Raw genomic sequence first — 21931 nt, 5'->3', positions numbered from 1 at the left:
CTAGAAGCTCAGAGGTCCCCCACTGTTATTCACAAAATACTGTACTGTATTTGGCAATTGCAGTGTTTGAAAATGTATTTTTGTTTCCATGAAATGGTTTCAGCTGAGTTAATCATAATGTATAAAGTTGCACTCCAAGTGGTTTCTACTGTATGCATATAAAGAATAAGCCTATTACTAGCCATCTCTGGGAAACAAATCCAACCTTAATAATGGTATAACTGCATAAGAACTAGAGAAACATGTTAGCAAAATTATATTGAGATAATCACATGTCTAAGATTTAAAACATTCAGCAATTTATTTTCTTTGCACACCTAATACATTTATAAAGTATAGCAAATGCTGATTTCATTAAAGTTATTTAAACAAAAAACATAAAAAATATATACTATATCATATCAAAGAGTATATTACTGTACAGTACTCACTTGAGGGAAAGCTTCATAAGAGCCTTTGCTGCACTGTTAAGGTCAACGAAGGAGAGTGGAAATATTCCAATTCGAGAACCCAGCTTACCTTCAGCCCAGTTCTCATCCACTCGTCGCAAGACGGTGATGATTTCACCCTGGAGAACAAAATTTCATTACATTAATAGGAGTGTAGTTATGCCCAGTACTGTACTTTACAGGTATATTTCCATGGACATAACAGGTAGTACTGGAATAAAACACAAAAAGACCTGAATATCAACAAAGAACTAAAAACCCCTGTTAAGGAATGGGGGGAAAGAAAAGAGACTTATATGACCCATAAAATAAAATGTCCTCTAGTGAGTCTGTATTTTGACAAAAAGTATGACCTGTTCTTTGGAAGGATATGTTAACCATGCTGATATATCATGTTAATTTCCACTACTGTACTGTACAGTGGGGTCTCATTTTATACGGGTATATTGTACTGGTACACGTCCGCACATCGGATATCTGTGCAAACAATGTCCTTTGACATGTGTTAAAATTGCTTTACAGTATAATCTGGTTTTACGGGGAAGGCCATTTACGCAGTACCTGTTCAGAAGAGATAATTATTATTTATGCGGTAAATGACATCATATTCCGTATATGTCTATGTCGGCGTATAAGACGGAATTTGAACCTTCAAAAAAATCAGCGGAAACTTAGGGGTCGTCTTAAAGGCCTGGTATAAAATCCGAACCTCTAGAATCCTGTGGTTTAGTGTGTCACCAGTGGTGATGGAAAACATCGTAAAACACTCGCCGTAATTCCACGGTCCTACCACTAATTATTTTCTACTGAAACTTACGTTTGGGAAGCTGGATTAAAAATGAGATTACCAGTACTTTAAAATGATAAAAATGTATTATAAACCTGTCTAACATGCCATAAAATAACAACGTAATAAATGCAGGTATCATAACACACCACTCGCCATTTGCAACTGCCGCCGAAGTAAACAAACAGCCAGTCCTACTGATCGTCTCGCCAAGCAAGTTTATAAATTAAAGAAAATACCTGCAGTGCATTTTATGCCTACATTTCTAATATATTACAGAATATTATAAATAAATAAATAAACAAATAAATCAGTAAATCCGTTTCAAGTAAATGGTAAAATTTTACTAGGCACCAACATTACTGTAGTTCCAGTAAAATAACCGATGCCTAAAGTGACGTCACTAGTGTTTACACTACACCAGCTAGTAATGTTTGATGCCATTACTTGAAGTGAATTGGCCTTATTGTAAAAAAAACAAGGATGTGTTGCTTAGTAGTGTGTTTAATAGCATCACACTGGTCAGTGGGATGGTTGGTAAAGGACTACTGGGGCAGTAAGCTCCCAGTGGTAAGTGTCAGAGTTGTGGTAGTCTTATACAGCCAGTATAGCTCAAAACCTACGTTTTAAATGTAAATTTTGGGGGTCGTCTTATACACCCCGTGGCCTTGTACGCCGACATATCCTGTACGCAGCAAGCGGCAGGGCAAGGTGCTGGGCGCTGACGACAGACTCTCGCCGGTGACGTCGCAGACTGTGATTGGGCCAGGTATCCTTACCACCCACGCACCCCCTCTGCTGTGTGCTGTGATTGGTCTAGTTATCCTTGCCACCCCCGCCACGTCATTCTCACTGTCCCCGTGTATATTCACTCGTGCCCAGGAACCGGTTTTGTTTTTTCTTTCTACACAATGGCTTCCGCTGGACCCTCACCAACCCCGAGAAGCCCTGAACTATTTGGCTCAAGCCCAAGAAGGTGCGACGCTCCTTAAGCTATGAGGTAAAGTACAAGATTGTCCAGGAGTTAGAAAAAGGCACGAGACAGGTGGATCTGGCCAGATAATATGGAGTGAATGAATCAACGATCCGCACTATCAAGAAGGATGCCGGCAAAATCAATGAACACATGAACATTACCAAGTCTGTAGGTGCCTCGCTGGTGAAATATTGCCACAATAAGGTGCTGCTGAAGAGCTAGAGTTTGTTGGTAAGCTACATTATTCGTCAGTCAAGAAGGAGCATGGCGGTCGACACTCAGGCACTGCAGGACTACGCCCGGGAACTTTACACAGCAGTAGTAAGAAAAAGGGGGGTTGCGGAGCCCAAGCCCTTCAGTGCTTCCGCTGGGTGGCAGCAAGGTTTTAAACGACGCAACAAGATCACGAATATTGAGTTAGTCGGAGAAGGAGCAAGTGCCGACCGGGCTGCTGCCAGGAATTTTGCCCCATTTTTACGGGAAATTATGGAGGAAGGCCAGTACACCGACGACCAAGTGTTCAATATGGATGAATCAGGATTGTACTGGAAGAAATTGCCATCCACGACCTTCGTCGTCAAGTCTGCTAGCAAGTGTCGGGGACGCAAAATGCAGAAGGAGCTCATCACCATACTGTTCACCACCAATGCCTCCGGTACTGCTAAGCTGAAGTTGTCTGTGATCCACAATGCCCGCAAGCCGCATGCCTACAAGAATATGGACATGAGCAAGTTAAATGTTCACTGGCTAACCTCAGAGAAGGCGTGGATGTTCTCTGGTCTGTCCTTCACCTGGTTTGACAACTGTCTCGTTCCTGATATCAAAAAATTCTGCGTGGAAAATAATGTGCCATTCAACATTTTGTTGCTTCTCGACAACGCACCAGGACACTCGCTCCTTTTGCTGGATCGTCACCCCAACGTAAATGTGGTCTTCCTTCCCGCTAACACTACATCGTTAATCCAGCCCATGGATCAGGAGTTGATTTGCAACGTGAAGGCTGCTTTCTCCGCCAAGATGTTTCGGCTCCTGAATGACTTCACCAACACCAAGGACGAACTGCAGAACCTAGAGAGTGGCACCGATAGCGAGAGCAAGGACGAGGAACACGAACAAGAATTGGCAGACCATGAAGTGCGGGTCAAGCAGTTCTGGAAGCTGTTTAACATGAAGAAGGCTGTTGATTTCTTGGTGGAGGCATGGGGGCAGCTATCTGCGGCAACGATTCGGCACGCGTGGCGGCATGTGTTGGTGGGTATCCCAGGTGGGAAGCAGAGGCAAGCGGTGGCTGGCGAGGCTCAGTCTGTTGATGGGGAATAGAACAGATTACTGAATTGGCAGACTAGCCCATCAGCTGATGCTCACAACAAAAGTGTTTGTCGTAAGGATTTCGTTAATCGAATTGAAGAATCTTATGGAAGGTAATTCGTTAATCAAAATTTTGTTAACTGAACCGTTCGTTAAACGAACGTTTCGTTAACCGAGGGACCACTGCACATATAAATAATAATTAGAAAATTCCTCACAAATAATCAAAAACAAATTTATTGAAAATGTGAGTCTACCTTCAAGTCCATGCTCTATTAATAAAGTACTGTAATAGAGGCCGGATTTGAGGGTAGACTCACATTTTTAATAAATATGTTTCTGATTTGTGAGAGTATTTTCCAATTATTATTTATTTATATGTGTGTGTGTGTGTCTACACACACACACACATATATACAATTACTGTCTCTTGAACGAATGGCTCCCTGTCCCAGACATGAAAATGCCGGCAACTTTAAAACTACCCACAGACATTCTTGGGTACATCCGCAAATAACCGAGAACCGTGAAGTAAAAATCCGCGAACTTTGGGGGGGGGGGGGCGCCACTGTATAAGCAGGTTAGCAACACGCCGCTCCATTATAAGTGGTTAATAGGGACCAGAAAAAAGCCACTGATAATGAAACCACTTATATAAGGAAATAAATTTCCAAAAGAATTAATAGGAATAGGGTCTACTTGAGACCATCACATTGTAAGTGACTTTCATAAAGTTTAATTTGGTATCTTTTAACAATTACACAATATATATATAATAGAAACATTTGTTAAACATTGGATTGCACATTATTTTATGAAATTATTTAACTTTACAACTTATTTAAGGTACCTGTACTTAAAGTCGATGGGGTCGGTGTACTGATAAGGCGCAAGCTACCTAACCATACACTCGCACACTCATTTCAGTGAATGTGGTTTATTGAGACATGCTCACCACTTTTATGACGACATGTAACTTCTAATTTCACGTCCATCCCATAGCTACTAAGCTTCCTTTCAACCACTCCACCACCTTGCTTTGGTTTGGAAGTGATGGCTACAAAAATAGTCCACCAGTGTCACCAAAGACACAACAAAGTTGATAATTATAGTTCTTGGAGCACCTCAAAATAATGCCCGTAGACACAGGTGACTGGTACTGAGCATAACATATCACAGATGAGAAGGATGACCTTAAAAGAATGAGAGGTGGGCGGGAATTTCAATCGCTCAAACACTTGTGCTCCCAAAGATTGACAGATTAAAGCCTTAGAATCCTCTTAACTGCGGGGACTTTTTACTTGTAGGTCCACAATTATTTGAACACTTAAGTGCAAAACCACTTAGAGTGAACACTTGAAGATTTGGCACTAAATTTAAACAGCAGATTCTCTGTCGGGTCTCAATATTGTAGGTCACTTGCCCATATATTTCTTTATTGCCATTCACTACTGGACTGACTCTTTTATTTCACCAGCTAAGATCATTAGGTATAACATCAACATAGCAGCCATTAGGGAGTCCCGACTCACAAAACGGAGGTCTGGCTATACCTTTTTCTGGAAGGGTACGCCTGCTGCGGAGAGAAACCGCATTTATGGAGCTGGCTTTGCTATCCGCCAATGCATCCTACACAAGCTAACTGAAATGCATGTTGGGATCAATGAGCGCCTCATGACACTCCGAGTCCCACTGAATCACTCACGTTATGCCTTTTTCATCTGTGCATACGCCCCAACACTGGATGCAGAGGATGACATCAAGGAGGCCTTTTACACCAGCTTTGACAGATTGCTAACCTCTATCCCCAGAGAAGATAAGGTTGTGCAGCTTAGTGACTTCAATGCCAGAGTTGGCAGAGATGCTGACATTTGGCAGGGAATCATATGGAGAAATGGATTAGGCAAGTGTAATCTCAACAGCCAACTCTTCCTCAGCAACTGCTGAACACAACCTCACTATCACCAATTGGTGGTCGATGGTATGGACAAAGACCTTCTACTGATGTTAATAGCACAAGCATCAGAAACTGCTGATATTTTCATGCTGACATCCCAGAATCCAGTGGCCCTATATAGTATTTCTGAGCTGCAAGTTGCATGCCAAGATATCAAGCATCATCTTCTGTTTGCACATGCAATAACAGGATGTGATACAGTGTCCTCATTTTACAATGCTGGTATCTCCTCTACGTCGCGTTCAGTTTGAGCGCCAATGGTGAGGTTATCCTCATGCCTGAAGTGGTCTTATGTTGAAAAGACCCTTCATCCAGTACTGGATGTCCACTCCGTAGGCTAAATTGGCACTGGTACGAGTAAGGAAAGCAGCCAAGAAAATGGACAAAAAGAGTTGGTGTCAGTACACATCCTTGTTTTACCCCCGTTTGGATGGGGAAGAACTTAGACTGGGTGCCATTGTGTAGGACACTGTCATTCATGCCATCATGAAGTTGCCTAGCAATGGCAATGAATTTTGGTTGGCAGCCAAAACAGCTAAGGGTCCGCCAGAGGACTATTCTGTTGACCGAGTCGAAGGCCTTGGTTAGGTCGATGAAGGTCATGTACAGGTCACGACACTGTTCACTGCACTTTTACTGTCTCTGGCGGGCAGCAAAGATCATATCAGTGGTGCCACTTGATGGTCGCTTAAAAAATGGCACTGAATTGACTTGGGAGACTATAACTTACATTGCTGGAATTCCTGTAAGATAGTGATTAATTTGAATATAAACATGCTATAGTTTGCACTAGATATAAAATATTTGTAAATATTTAGTACATTTGAGTACAGTACAGTGATCCCTCGGTTAACGAAATTTCGGTTAACGAATTACCTTCCGTAAGTTTCTTCACTTCGGTTAACGAGTAAACCCTCGGTTAACGAATTCCTTACGAATTTTTCCCAACATGTTTTCGCCTGCATTTGGCTGCCCACCAGCTGTAATATTAGTCAGCCAATACAGTAATCGGTTTTAGGACTTAAATTCCTTACCATTTTAGTAAATATCAAGAAGGTTGTACTATTCAATAATTTTAAAAGTTTTATATTAATTTTTTTTGTCATTTTAACAATTATTGAACATAATTGAAGTACAGGAAACTAGTTTTTTGCGCGCCAAACAGCCACTCAACATACCAAGCTTGGCGTCAGTTTGTTTACTAGTTCAGAGGAAGGAACATCTTGTTTGAGACTCTTCAACAAAAACGCTTTTTTTGTGTGTTTCCAGTCAAATTATTGGTCATTTTGAAATATATTTTACATATTGATAATATATAGCACAGTGCAGTGTTGATTTAAAGAAAATAATCTTGAATTACACCAAATGAACTAAAATTTTATGGGTGAAATGGCGGCGAGGGGTGACTTCTCTTCCACCCCAATGCCTTCTCTTCTCCCTTCTCTTCCACCCCCATTCTAATTCCCATCATCATCATAATCATCAACCAGGAGCCTTCTACATGCACACCTCAAAGTAAGTGTACTTTACTGCATTTATTTTTAGTTTGTATGTAATTTTTGGTGAGCTGGAACCAATTACCCAAAAACCCATTGAAACAATGGTTTTGGTTAACGAATTTTTCGGTTAACGAGCAACCTTCTGGAATGAATTGTGCTCGTTAACCGAGGGACCACTGTATTGGTTTGTCCTTAGGACAATTACAGTACACTAGGGTCGTTATATCGCGCGATAGGGTCCAAGGATATTCGCTATACAGGGTATACTAAATCGTTATATATAATTACAGGTGCCCTATCAAAAATCCGGCAACCGATAAACCGGAACCTTCAGTTTTCCGGCATGGATTTCAGAGAGCATTTTCAAATATTTCTTTGTTTATTTAATGAAGATATATGTTTTAGCTCATAAAATTCATACAAATTACCCGGCCAGAATATAATTTACATTGCTGGAATTCTTACAATTTGATGATCATTTTGAATATAAACATCATAGATTTTGCATTAGACATACAAATTTTAGATATAATGTTTACTCTGAATAAATATGTTATCTTTTGTGCAAAATATATGACATTTATATTCAAAATATTCCTGGTCTTACAAGGAATCCAGCAATGTCAATTATATTACAGTATCCTAACTTAAGTGTTTAATTTTCTTTGTTTAAAGGACTGTACAGGTAGTCATTTTCTGTTAAACTTATACAGCAAATATAACCATCAGTTTTCCGGCATTTTCAAAAATCCGGCACTCCTCAGGTCCCGAGGTTGCCGGATTTTTGAAAGGCCACCTGTACATGTAATCAAAGGGGAAAATAGGGTTAGGTTCTGGAGGCCAATAAAATTGACTAAACCTTACATAAAATGTCACAGTCTAAATTTAACAGAATATAAATTGCATTGCTGGAATCCTTGCAAGACAGCGAATAATTTTAGTCCTTAAACTAAAATGTACGAATTAGTATTAAAATTTTGCGAGCTATAGCATGTTTATATTCAAATTAATCAATATCTTACAAGAATTCCAGCAATATTAATTATATTCTCTGAAGTTAATTCATTGACATTTTATAAAAGAAAAACATAAACTCCCCCAATATGACAGATAAATAAATACCATTAGGTAACCTTGGCCGGGGGCTGGCACCAGCTGTCATAATACATCACCTCCACCTCCACTTCGGGCAAGATTGAAAGTATAGTTTTAGGCTTAAAGTTTTTATCTTATAAAATGTCACAGACTAAAGTTAGCAGAATATAAATTGCATTGCTGGAATCCTTGCAATACAGTGAATAATTTGAATATATATATCATAAATTTGGCACGAGATAAAAAAATTCAATTCGTATTTTGGGGGCTATTTAGGGGATTTTTAGGAGTGTTTCCAACTTTTTACGATTTTTGGCTTTATGTGAGGTCCCAGGAACATAACCCCACGTAAGTTGTGAGTCTACTGTAAATAAATTTATCACTATATATTGAAATTTTTTTATAATTTTGGTAATAATGATAAATTTTAAATATTTCCTTCCTGATTTCCCCCGCGAAATAAAAAAATTATCGTTATAAACAGTATAGGACATTGTCGATAATTTTGGTAGCTGCGATATAAAAAAAAAAACGTATATAAAGTTCCTATATATCGTGGCCCTACTATAATATCTCCGTTAGCCGGAATCTCTCAAACCCGGAACTCTCCATTAGCCGGAATTGAAATTTTCTCGGAAAATCGCTCCCAAAGCCGGAAAATTCCAGCTTTGGGAAAGATTTTCTGAGGGGCACATTTCCGGAAAAATTATGAGAAAATTTTCCCATTACCCCGGAGAATTCTGGAAAGTTCCAAGGATGGGGGAGTTTTTTTCAAAGGTTTGAGAGATGAAAATCAGGGGCATTTCCTGGAAATTACGAGAAAATTTTCCATTACCCGGAAAATTCTAAGGATGAGGGATTTTTTCCGGCTTCGAGAAAGTCGTCTCGTTACCCGGAAATCTCTCATTCCCAGAAGTGCTCTGCACCAATTGTTCTGGCTAACAGAGATATCACTGCATTTCTTTTACTTTTTCACAATACAGTAGGTTCTCGCCAATAACGTCTAATAGGTGCCTGAAAAACGCCGTTATTAGCGAAAACGTTATTTGTGTGACATTGAAATACATGTAAAAAGGGTTTATTGGTGCTGTCGCCCCTAGAATTTCACCCATTTGTTCCCCTTTGAAGCCCTGCCTAACACTTTTTGTTAGCTGAAATAAAAAGATTTATTATTCATTCATCAGAATAAAGAATTTGAGTAATATAACACTTACCCGTTGCTTGGGGGAGTTTTTGAGGTGTTTGGTGTGTTGATTGTTCCGAGGCTGGGCATGGAGGCTACTGCGTCGAACCTCCGTCCCCGTGCTGGCCTCTCGCACTCAGTTCACCCACTTCCGCTAACACTTCATCAAACCCAGCAAGTAAAAATCTTCAGGCATTTCCCCAATGTCATCAATGTCTTCATCAACTTCAACCTCTCTCTGTTGGTCTCGGCTGGCTGGCGTTGTGAAAGAAAGCGAGTGATGAGTGACTGCTGCCGGGCATTCACTCGCTCGTTGTACTGCGTCTGGTATTTCCTTGAAATAGATTCTATAACTCCAATCACTTGCTCCCTTTCACCTGATTCACTCTCAATGACTTTGATCATCTCTTGAAGGCTGGTAAAGACACCCAATAAGAGTGACAGCTTCTGTGTCGTCACTTTCCTCTGCTCGGTCTCCCCTGCATCACTCGCTGCATCACCACTCTCACCGCCTTCTTCATGCTCCGGGAGATCCTCGACGTTATTTGTGTTACCTTCTTGCATCATTTCTTCTAAATCTTCCCCGAGTCACTTCTTGAAATCCTGGGGCTGGGATACTGCGGACGGTTTCCAACACCTGGCTGCTGTCTCTTCGTCTCGGCAGGCTTGAGTTGTGGCAGGAGTGCCGACCAGGCATGCCTTACGGTTGCTTTCGTAGCATTTCCCCAGGATTTTACAAAGAAATTGACTGCCTGGCGAATGTTATAATTTTTCCAGAAGGCAGTAACAGTCACTGTGGAGGTTGAAGGTACGCCAGGAGGAGGAGCGGAGGCGGAGGCTGTGAGTGAGCCAGACAGAGTAGCGGAGGCGGAGGGTGTGAGTGAGTCATGCGGAGCAGCGGTGTGTGAGCCAGGCAGAGTAGCGGAGGCGGCGAGGGGTGGACCCTCCTCCTCCTCCTCGCTACTGCTCACAGTTTCAGCAATTTCCTTCACTTCTTCTTGTTTATCAGTTTCCTTCCTCATCTTGTCATGGACATATTTGTAGTACAGCAACTTTGCATTCGCTATGATTTCTTGGTCTAGTGGCTGTATTTTGGAGGTTGTATTTGGTGGTAGAAACACAACCTCAACGCTAGGGGTGACGTCCTACTAGAAATCGTGCATGACTGGGGGAATTGTCTAGAAAGAGCACCACTTTGAAGGATACATTCTTCTTCCAGCTTTGGCATCCTTAACAAAACAATCATCAAACCACTTCTTTGATAACTCCGTGGACATGTAGACTTTATTTGTCTTTTCCCAGTAGACATTCAGTTTGGACATATCACATCACTTGTAAGCTCTTGGTCTTTTATATTTGTAGATCACCAGAGGCTTCATGAGGCAGTCACCTGAACCATTACAGGTTAGGAGGACACTAAAGCGATCCTTTGCCATTTTCACATCTTTAGCCTGTTTTCTTTCTTGGAGATAAATGTTGCTTTAAGGGATTTTTTCCAAAACAAACCGGTCTCGTCACAGTTAAAAATCTGATCCAGGGTATAACCTCCATCTTGAATGATTTGATTGGCAATTTCAGGGAAGGAATCTGCAGCCACTAAGTCATCAGACAAAGCCTCACCCTGATACTTTGCATACTTTGTGCCACTTCTAATCTTAAACTTATGCAGCCACCCTACTGAGGCATTGAAAGGAGGGGGAGACAATGTTTTTCTTTCGAGCTACAGCAGCGTACAAAACCCTTGCTTGATCTTGTATCTGAGGGCCGCTAACACTTACACTGCCTTTCATTCTACAAGCTAACCGTTTCACAAGAAAATGCCCTGTTATCACTATCAACCTGTTTCTATCACTTTTATCATTCATAGCTCGCCTCGCATTTCCATCACTACCGAAATATTTCTTAGCCAGCGTAATACTCTTCTTGGTCTCCTCTAAGTTCCTCTTAATATTTTGCACTGTAGACTCAGGACAGTTCAATTTCCTCACAATATCAATATTCCTTGCACCACTTTCAATGAGCTCAACAATCTGTTCTTTATCCTTGACCGAGTAGGCACGCTTCTTGTGGCTTTGTCTTTTAGCTTTGGGGTCTTTTTTCTCATTCACTTTAAAAGTTCCCGGGCATTCAGGCGGTAAATCACTCCCTCCACCACCTCCCCTAGCCCCCACAGGCAAAAACACGGAAGCCATTGTTGATCACCGACCCTCACAACCACTGGTTATGGAGGCGAAAATCTCACACATGGGCGCAGCGCTGTATTCCACAGAGCGTGTGTGAGAGTGAGAGTGAGCAGACAACTACGTCATCAACATGGCGGCCAAACAAACGCTATCATTGATGTGCTCGGACGCTTCCCGTGAAATCTCTGTTATTCAAGAGAATCCAGACGTTATTATTGAAAATGGGTATCTATTGTAACTTACCGTTAATGTCGAAAACGTTATTGTGGAAGTCGTTATTAGCGAGATCCTACTGTATGTATTTAGGATGGTGTGTGTATGTAAGTGAATAAAAATAAATGAAGAAAGTTATGTGTATCCACCCAAAAATATGAGTTGAAAAACCGCACTTAAATGTACTACACTTTAGGACTGAAATTTTTATCTCTTATGTAAAATAAAGTCTTACGTTGCTTCTTCACAACACTTGCATCATTAGCACTTAATGAGTGCTTGGAAGCCATATTGAATGGTTACAGTACAGTGGTCCCTCGGTTAACAAACGGTTCGATTAACGAATTACCTCCCATAAGGATCCTCAATTCGGTTAACGAACAAAACTTCGATTAACGTAATCCTTACGAACAACACGTTTTGTTGTGAGCATCAGCTGATCAGCTGAGGGGCCAGTCTGTCAATTCAGTAATCTGTTCTATGTTTACATTCGTTTCCAGTGGAGCAAATATCAAGAAAGATGTGCTCTTTAATATTTTTGCCTTTTTTATATTAAAATTACTAGTCACTTGAAAATTTAGTTAACAAATTGATAATTAATATATGCAGTACAGGGAACTAGTTTTTTGTGCGCCCATCAGCAGCTTGACTCACCCACTAGGCGTTAGTTTGGTTTTGTTTGCAGTGAACATCGATTTTGTTGGTGTCTTGAATATTTTTGCACTTTTACATTAAAATTATTGATCATTCTGAAATTTTAGTTAACATATTGACAATATATAGCTCAGTGCAGTGTTGATTTAAATAAAATAATCTTGGAATTACACCTAGTGAACTTAAAATTTTATTGATGAAATTACTGCATCAAGCATGGGTCCCCTGAAAGGTGATTTCTCCTCCATCCCCACTTCCTTCTCTTCTCCCTTCTCCTCCACCCCCACTTCTAATTCCCATCATCATCATCAACCAGGAACCTTCTACATACACACCTCAAAGTAAGTGTACTTTACTGCATTTTTATTTTACTTAGTATGAACTTTTCTGTGAGCTGGAACCAATTACCCAATATCCCATTGAAATAATGGATTCGGTTAACAAAATTTTCGGTTAACGAACAACTCTGTGGAACGAATTGTGTTCGTTAACCGAGGGACCACTGAATTAAGAGAAAAAACACTTAAACACGCATGAACGCTGTGAAAGCCTAACAAAGACTGACGACGCTTGGGGAGGCTGTGACGTTCCGCAAGTGAGAGGCAGTGCACCAAGAAGAAGAGAACGTAGCACAGCAAGTCGAGAGAGGGTGATGCTCCATAAAAAGAAGTCTGTGACAATGCTAAAAACGACGTTATATTGAGTCTTCAGGATGTTAACCAAATTATTGGTATCTAAAGAGTAGCAACGCTATAACGAAACGACGTTATTGGGGGCAACGTTAAACAGGGACTTACTGTACAGTATTCCATATGCTTTGTATTTTTTTAGGTCCGTACTACAGTTGAGTCTGCATTTACGCGGTCAATTGAACCCGTGGAGGCCCGCGTAAAACGAGAAACACATATGTGAAATAACAGAACATATGGGATTAATTGAAATAGAGACTGGGCCGACCCCCAAACTCCACTTTTTCCAACACAATACCTACGTTGTAGTAAAAATAACATCTTAATTTTATGATGGTATGCACACACAATAAATATTTAAGAGAAATACAGTCGCCGGTTAATGTCCATTCAAATAATGGACTCAACTCCCCCCTCCCCTCTTCCCACGCTCGCTGACTCCTCTCTCTCTGAAAAATGTTTGGGTGAAAACACTAGATTTTAAGGTAAAGGAATAAATAATACCTCAGACTAAAGTTAGGATAATATAATTGACATTGCTGGATTCCTTGCAGGTCAGGGAATATTTTGAATGTAAACGTCATATATTTTGCACAAAACATAAAATGTTTGTATGTCTAATGCAAATTTTAAGATGTTTATATTTAAAATGGTCACCATCTTGTAAGAATTCCAGCAATGTAAATTATATTCTGGCCGGGTAATTTGTACGAATTTTATGTACTAAAAACTAATTTCTTCAGTAAATAAACAAATTATATTTCACCCACACATTATCTGTCAATCAAAATACCCCACCTCCCGCTCCCCCCCCCCTCCTCTTCCCACGCTCGATGGGTCCCTCCCTCCCTACCCCCACCTTCCCTCCCTACCAGAGAAATGTTTGGGTTAAAACAGTAGTTTTACATTTTTAGTAATAAATAATACCTCAGACTAAAGTTAGGATAATATAATTGACATTGCTGGATTCCTTGCGGGACAGGGAATATTTTGAATGTAAACATCATATATTTTACACATAAGATAAAATGTTTGCTAACTTTCATCATCTCCTTAAATTACATCTAAAATTTTTATGTCTAATGCAAATTTTAAGATGTTTATATTTAAAATGATCACCATCTTGTAAGGATTCCAGCAATGTAAATTATATATTTTATGAGCTAAAAACATATATATCTTCAGTAAATAAACAAATTATACTTCACCCTCGTAAATGATGAAATTTACCTTGTAATTAAAACATTTCATTCTGGCAAGGTGCCGTGTAAATGACCAAACGCGTAAACAAAAACCACGTAAATCCAGACTCAACTGTATACAAAATAATATTTATTTTATTTGCGTCTTTATTATGTTGTCTTTAATTTTTATTTTAAGATATGTGAGAGGGAGAGGGGGTTTACAGATCATTAGAAACACGTTTAGGGTCATTTGAGTGATCGGGGATAGGATATTGGTTATAATATTAGACATTACAATGGTCCCTCGGTTAACGAACACAATTCATTCCAGAAGGTCATTCGTTAACCGAAAATTTTGTTAACAGAATCCATTGTTTCAATGGGATATTGGGTAATTGGTTCCAGCTCACCGAAAAGTACATACAGTATAAAGTAAAAAAAAAAATGCAGTAGAGTACACTTACTTAGAGGTGTGTATGTAGAAGGTTCCTAGTTGACGATGATGATGGGAATTAGAAGTGGGGGTGGAGAAGAAGGGAGAAAAGAAGGAAGTGGTATGGAGGAAAAATCACCTTCTTTGGACCCATACTTGATGCCTCATTTCACCCACAAAATTTTAAGTTCACTAGGTGTAATTCAAGATCATTTTATTTAAATCAACACTGCACTACACTATATATTATCAATATGTTAACTAAAGTTCAGAATGACCAATAATTTCAATGAAAAATGCAAAAATATTCAAGACACCAACAAAATAAATGCTCTCTCCGCAGAAAACAAAGCCAGACTGACGCCTGGTGACCATGGCTGACGGGATTTCTGACTCTTGTTTACCGAACACGCTCATTGGTTCAACTGCTCACGTTGTGATTGGTTGGGAGAACATGAATCCACGACGTAATATTATGATTTTCTATAATAGAATGTGTGGCGAGGGGTAACGAAGATCCCAGATACAGTAATTATATCAGAGTAGTCCTCATACTCAGTGAATTTCATTGTTCCTGTCATTAGTTTTAAAAACTTCTGAATAATAAACACTGCATTATACACCATTCAGAGTGCTATAAGAGATCACATTAGATTTGTATTTTATCAATTGTAATTTGTATTACTTTAGTTCTGCTAAAATATCGCTAGTAAAATGTAGGTAAGGTATTTAAATACATCCACAATTTATTTCTGTGTATTCTATATGGTATTTTAGCCATGAGAAAGCATCTTTCCTAAAGTCAGTAATTTACCGCTAGTCGGAGCAGTGACGTCACGGCTTACCGACTACGTCATCTCATCAATTTACGATTAACAGACGAAGTACCGGATTTGAACCAATCAGCGTGTTCAATAAACAAGAGTCGGAAATTCCGACAGCCCTGCTGGTGACAGACCCACGCATCTGATGGGTGCACAACTAACTAGTTCCCTGTACTGCATATATTATCAATATGTTAAATAAATGTTAAAATGACTAATAATTTTAATACAAAACATTAAAAAATATTAAAAAGCTGAAATTTATAGATATTTAATCCATTGGAAACGAATTTAAACTTAGAACAGATTACTGAATTGGCAGACTGGGCCATCAGCTGATTCTCACAACAACAAATTGGTATGTTAGTTCCCTCTACAGTACAGTCGACCCTCGTTAAAACGGACTAATAGGGGGGGAAGGGTGTCCGTTTTAGCCGATTGTCCGAATTAACCGATTTAGGGGTTAATATTGCATTATACAGCTATGTGTATGTTTATTTGAGTGCCCCGTCATAGGAGTCCGTTTTCTGTCACTTCAGCACTCTCCTGAGTCGTCGTTTCTCTTAATCTTAGAGTGCACCAGAGACTGTTATATCTTAGTAGTGACACAGAATTTGATATTGCAACTGGGGTTGCAATTGTTGAGACAACTTAGGTATGTCTGATTACAGTTGGAATATTCAAGATCCATTGTGAGTGATGTTTAAAGCTTCAACTGTCTTTTATGGTTGGTAAAACTTGTCAAGTCTGTCAGTCTGAATGGCATGTGTGAGGCCTTGTGTTTGTACAACCGCTAAATATATAAATATATAATGTTATGAAAATTATAGAAACACAAAAGGCATAACGAGGTTTATTACAAAGTGATGAAAAGGATACTGTACAGTGGCTAGTCCACAAAACATGTAGCCATGTCTCTTTATTTGAGTGCCCGTCACAAGGTGCGTTTTCTCTCTCACTTCAGGGCGCTGAGTAGTCCGTTTTCTCTTAATCTTAGAGTGCACCAGGGACTTTGTTATTTCTTAGTAGTGACACAGAATTTGAAATTGCAACCCCAATTGCAACTGGGACAATCCCAGAACCAGAAATTTGATATGGACAGTTCAGATTTCGTCCGATTTATCCGAAATCTGGATTAAAGGGTCGATGCGAAGGTCGACTGTACTGCATATATTATCAATATTTAATGTTAAAATGACTAATAATTTTAATATAAAACATTCAAAAATATTAAAAAGCTCAACTTAAATGACATTTAATCCATTGGAAACGAATTTAAACTTAGAACAGATTACTGAATTGGCAGACTGGGCCATCAGCTGACTAGCTGATGCTCACAACAAAACGTGATTTTCGTAACGATTTCGTTAAATTCAAATTTTTGTTCGTTAAACGAATTGAAGATTCTTATGGAAGGTAATTTGTTAACCGAAATTTCGTTAACCGAGGCGTTAACGAGGGACCTGTACATAAGTGAAAAATCCAGAAAAGAGCATTGGTTTTGCTCTCCGCAGTAATACCAGGAACGTAATTCCCTAGAATAATAAGGCACCACTGTATCTTACCTTGTTAAAAGTGAGGCAATCTCTCTCTTCATCATTAGTCATCTTGAAGTCATAGAGAGCTTTACACTGGGGTATATGGCTTGGTAGTGGATTGATAACCTGCAATATAAATACAGTAAATGAAATGCACATTAAAGTCACCAATTAAATCAACAATTTTTAACATGATTTTTTCTAAATATTTCTAAAACATATTTACTGAGATTTCTTTATACAGTAATCTCTCAAAGATCCAGACTAAAAGGGCGGGTGGGGGCACCAGTCCGAATCTTCTGGCGAATGTACGAAATGTTTAAAAAGTTAAATAAAAAAGAAAAGAAAAATAAAGTACATCATATACTGACCACTGGGGTTAGTTATACAGACTTTTACCTGTGAAAGCCATAATCTTGAGCAACATAATGCTGTACGCATCACTTTGTACTCAAATGTACTACACTAAAGGACTAAGAATTTTACATATTGTGCAAACTATGTGTTGCTTATACTCAAGTTAATTCCTATCTAAAAAGGATTCCAGCAAAGCAAGTTATCTGGTCTTCTGTATCTGGTCTTCTATCCATATCACCAATAATTTTTCAATATCGTGAATAGGACCTTGTCTTTTCTTTGAAATTATAGTTCCCTTTACAAGGTGTTGTTCCTCTCACTACATCAGGAATACGTTCCTTGTCCTTCAGAATAGTGGATATGGTCGAATGTGAGAAACCTAGGTCACTTGAGATTGTTGCTACAGTTTTTTCATTCTCACTTTTACGCTTTCCAGTCACTATAAAGTCAATTATATACGATAATAAATAAAGTTTACAGAGCGATCAGTATAGGATATGATAGCCAAACACCAACTAAGCGCTCCACTGAGTGAGTGTACCCACGCTCTCACCCAGGACAGAAATGTTTCGGTATAGAAAATGCGCGCGTCATTTGAAAATATTTTTGGTCACAAATGCCACAGTCGTAAGGACAGAGCAGGTCAGAAGTACCATGGGACGAAGTCCAAGCAGTCATAAATCGGGAATATATATATATATATATATATATATATATATATATATATATATATATATATATATATATATATATATATATATTATATTATATATATATATATATATATATATATATATATATATATATATATATATATATAGAACCCAGAGGGTCCCGCTAAGTGAAATCCGCGTTAAGTGCACAACAGAACATATGGGATTAATTCCAATAGAAACCAGCCCGACCCCCAAACTCCACTTTTTGAAGACACATAACTATGTTGTAGTAGAAATAACATCTTAATTTTATGATGGTACATGCACACAATTAATACTTAAGAGAAATAGAGAAATACAGTCGCCAAGTTAATGTCCATTCAAATAATATTCTTCAAGACACTATCTGTCAATCAAAGTACCCCACCTTGACTCCCTCCCTCTTCCAACCACGCCGGTCAGTCCCAACCCTCCCCCCCACCTCCCACCAATCCTCCTCCCTACAAGAGATGTTGGGTGAAAAACTAAATTTTAACATTTTGTATTAAATAATACCTCAGATTAGTTAGGATAATAAATTGACATTGCTGGATTCCTTTGTAAACCAGGAATATTTTGAATATAAATGTCATATATTTTGCACAAAAGATAACATATTTACTAGAGAAAACATTTTTATCTAATTGTATGTCTAATGCAAAATATATGATGTTTATATTCAAAATGATCACCAAATTATAAATTCACAAATGTAAATTATATTCTGGCGGGTAATTTGTGATGAATTTTATGAGCTAAAACAAATATCTTCAGTTAATAAAAAAAATATTCTTCAGGACACTATCTGTCAATCAAAGTACCCCACCCTTGCCCCCCTCTTCCCAACCGCAAGTCAGTCCCAACCCCCCACCCCCACCAATCCTCCCTTCGAGAGAAGAGTGGGTGAAAAAATAAATTTTAACATTTTGTATTAAATAATACCTCAGATTAAAGTTAAGATAATATAATTATCATTGCTGGATTCCTTGTAAGACCAGGAATATTGAATATAAATGTCATATATTTTGCACAAAAAGATAAACATATTTACTAGAAAACATTTTATCTAAAATTTGTATGTCTAATGCAAAATATATGATGTTTATATTCAAATGACTAACTATAAGAATTCAAGCAATGTAAATTATATTCTGACAGGGTAATTTGTATGAATTTTATGAGCTAAAACAAAATCTTCAGTTAATAAAAATATATTCTTCACAGGGTAACAGATGGTCGGTCGGTCCTCCCCCCACCCCCCACCAACCGTCCCAAGGAGATGTGAAAACCACTAAATTTTAATAAATAATACCTCAAACAAGTTAGGATAATATAATTGACATTGCTGGATTCCTTGTAAGACCAGGAATATTTTGAATATAAATGTCATATATTTTGCACAAAAGATAACATATTTACTAAGAAAACATTTTATCTAAAATTTGTATGTCTAATGCAAAATATATGATGTTTATATTCAAAATGATCACCAAATTATAAGAATTCCAGCAATGTAAATTATATTCTGCCGGGTAATTTGTATGAATTATGAGCAAAACAAATATCTTCAGTTAATAAAAAATATTCTTCAGGACACTATCTGTCAATCAAAGTACCCCACCTTGCCTCCCCCTCTTCCAACCACAGCGAGTCAGTCCCAACCCTCCCCCCACCCCCAATCTTAAAGAGTGGGTAAAAAATAAATTTTAACATTTTGTATTAAATAATACCTCAGATTAAAGTTAGATAATATAATTACATTGCTGGATTCCTTGTAAGACCAGGAATATTTTGAATATAAATGTCATATATTTCAAAAAGATAACATATTTACATAGAAAACATTTTATCTAAATTTGTATGTCTAATGCAAAAAATATATGATGTTTTATATTCAAAATGATCATAAAATTATAAGAATTCCAGCAATGTAAATTATATTCCATAGTAATTAGAATTTTTTGATTAAAAACAAATATCTTCAGTTAATAAAAAAAATATATTCTTCACAGGGTAACAGATGGTCGGTCGGTCCTCTCCCCCACACCCTCAACCGGCCCCAAGGAGATGTGTGGAAAACCACTAAATTTAATAAATAATACCTCAAACTAAAAGTTAGATAATATAATTGACATTGCTGGATTCCTTGTAAGACCAGGAATATTTGAATATAAATGTCATATATTTTGCACAAAAGATAACATATTTACTAAGAAAACATTTATCTAAAATTTGTATGTCTAATGCAAAATATATGATGTTTATATTCAAAATAATCACCAAAATTATAAAATCCAGCAATGTAAATTATATTCTGGCCGGTAATTTGTATGAATTTTATGAGCTAAAACAGGCAGTCAGGGATGGATGGTGTGGGCTGAATCTAAAATAGCTCTCGGCACGACTCCGCGGCAGATAACGTGGAAAAACCCGTTATGATAGTTCAGCTTCAGCGAGGACCCTGTATCGTGAAATCACGCTAGCCAAAACGTGTTAAGCGGGTATTACTGTATATATATATATACACAGTCAACCTCGACACGCAGTCCAACTTCACGCCGTTTCACGCCACGCGGTACCCTGCTGAAACTGGAATGCTTCTAACGGTGTGTGTACTGCTACGGGCCGCTAGCGATCTCTCGCGCCATTTTGGATCCAAACTCCGCATCTCTCCGCCATCCGCCATGTTGTGCTAGCGCCAGTAGGTTGCGAGTGTATGACTTTTGTTATCAGTGGCGCATATGACGTAGCGGACTGTGATTGGCCAAAGCATCCTTACGCCCCTCCCTGCTAGCTGTGATTGGTTTAATGTAGTACTATAGCGTACCCCGCCCGGCGGGACCGTTCAAGCCCCATGACCTACGGCGCCAGTTACACACCTCCTGGCTACACGTGTATATCAGTATCCATTGTTCCATAAGAATGGCTTCACACCGGACCACCACCACCACCACAAAGAAACATTGCATTACCTGGACTCCAGCCAGCCTAAGCCAAAGAAGACACGACGCTCCTTAAGCTAACGAAATAAAATATAAAATCATACAAGAGTTGGAGAAAGGAACAAGACAGGTTGATCTCGCACTTCAGCATGGTGTTAACGAATCAACTATCAGGACAATTAAGAAGGATGCAGCCAAGATAAAAGGAGCACATAGACATCACAAAGTCTACAGGTGCTTCTATGATCAAGTATTTTCACAACCAGGCTGCTTCTCTAGGCGAAAAATTACTTGTGAGCTGCTACTTGGTGCGCCAGGCACACGGAACATGGCGTGGACAGCGGCCAGTTATGAGCACGACGCGGAACTGTATGCTGCAGTGTCACTGAAAGATGAAATTACAGAGCCCAAACCCTTTAATGCTCTCTGGGTGGTTACAGAGGTTTTAGAAGAGAAACAAGATCACCAATATCAACATTGGTGGTGAAGAAGTTGAAACCGTGTTAAGTGCTAGGGAATTTCCTCCTCGTTTTCGTGAGATTATGGAGGAAGGACAGTACACCAATGACCGGGTGTTTAACATGGACCAATCTGGTCTTTTTGAGCTACCTTCCAAGACCTTTCGCTAGAAGAATGCCAGCAAGAAAGTCGGGCCCTGAAGTTAGAAGCGAAGATCACCGTCCTGTTTACCACCAATGCCTCCAGTACCTGTAAGCTCAAGATATCGTGATCCACACAGCACGCAGTCAAGACGCCTACAAGAGCATGGACATGACCCGCTTAAATGTCCACTGGCTGACCGACATGTAAGGCGCGGATGTCCTTTACACTGTCCCTCTCCTGGTTTGATGACTGTTTCGCTCCCGATGTGAAGAAATTCTGTGAGCAACAGAAAGTGCCATTTAAGATTTTTGTTGCTGCTGGGCAACGCACCAGAGCAATACGTAACCGAACGAAGTACTGAT

General features: G+C 38.9%; 1 protein-coding gene across 1 annotated transcript in view; it reads right to left on the bottom strand.

Annotated features, from left to right (window-relative positions):
• Nucleotides 1-431: 431 nt before the first annotated feature.
• Nucleotides 432-21931, bottom strand: part of LOC121867228 (E3 ubiquitin-protein ligase SH3RF1-like) — a gene marked incomplete at its 3' end in the record, with an annotated part of 40021 nt that continues 18521 nt past the window's right edge. The window contains 2 exon segments of the mRNA XM_042367078.1: nt 432-568; nt 17000-17098. Of these exon segments, the coding sequence (XP_042223012.1) occupies nt 432-568; nt 17000-17098 (236 nt within the window).

Source organism: Homarus americanus, unplaced genomic scaffold, assembly GCF_018991925.1.
Source record: "Homarus americanus isolate GMGI-L3 unplaced genomic scaffold, GMGI_Hamer_2.0 scaffold6317, whole genome shotgun sequence".
Taxonomy (NCBI): Eukaryota; Metazoa; Arthropoda; class Malacostraca; order Decapoda; family Nephropidae; genus Homarus; species Homarus americanus.
The sequence above is the reverse complement of the archived record's forward strand: the minus strand, read 5'-3'. Positions and strand labels throughout refer to the sequence as shown.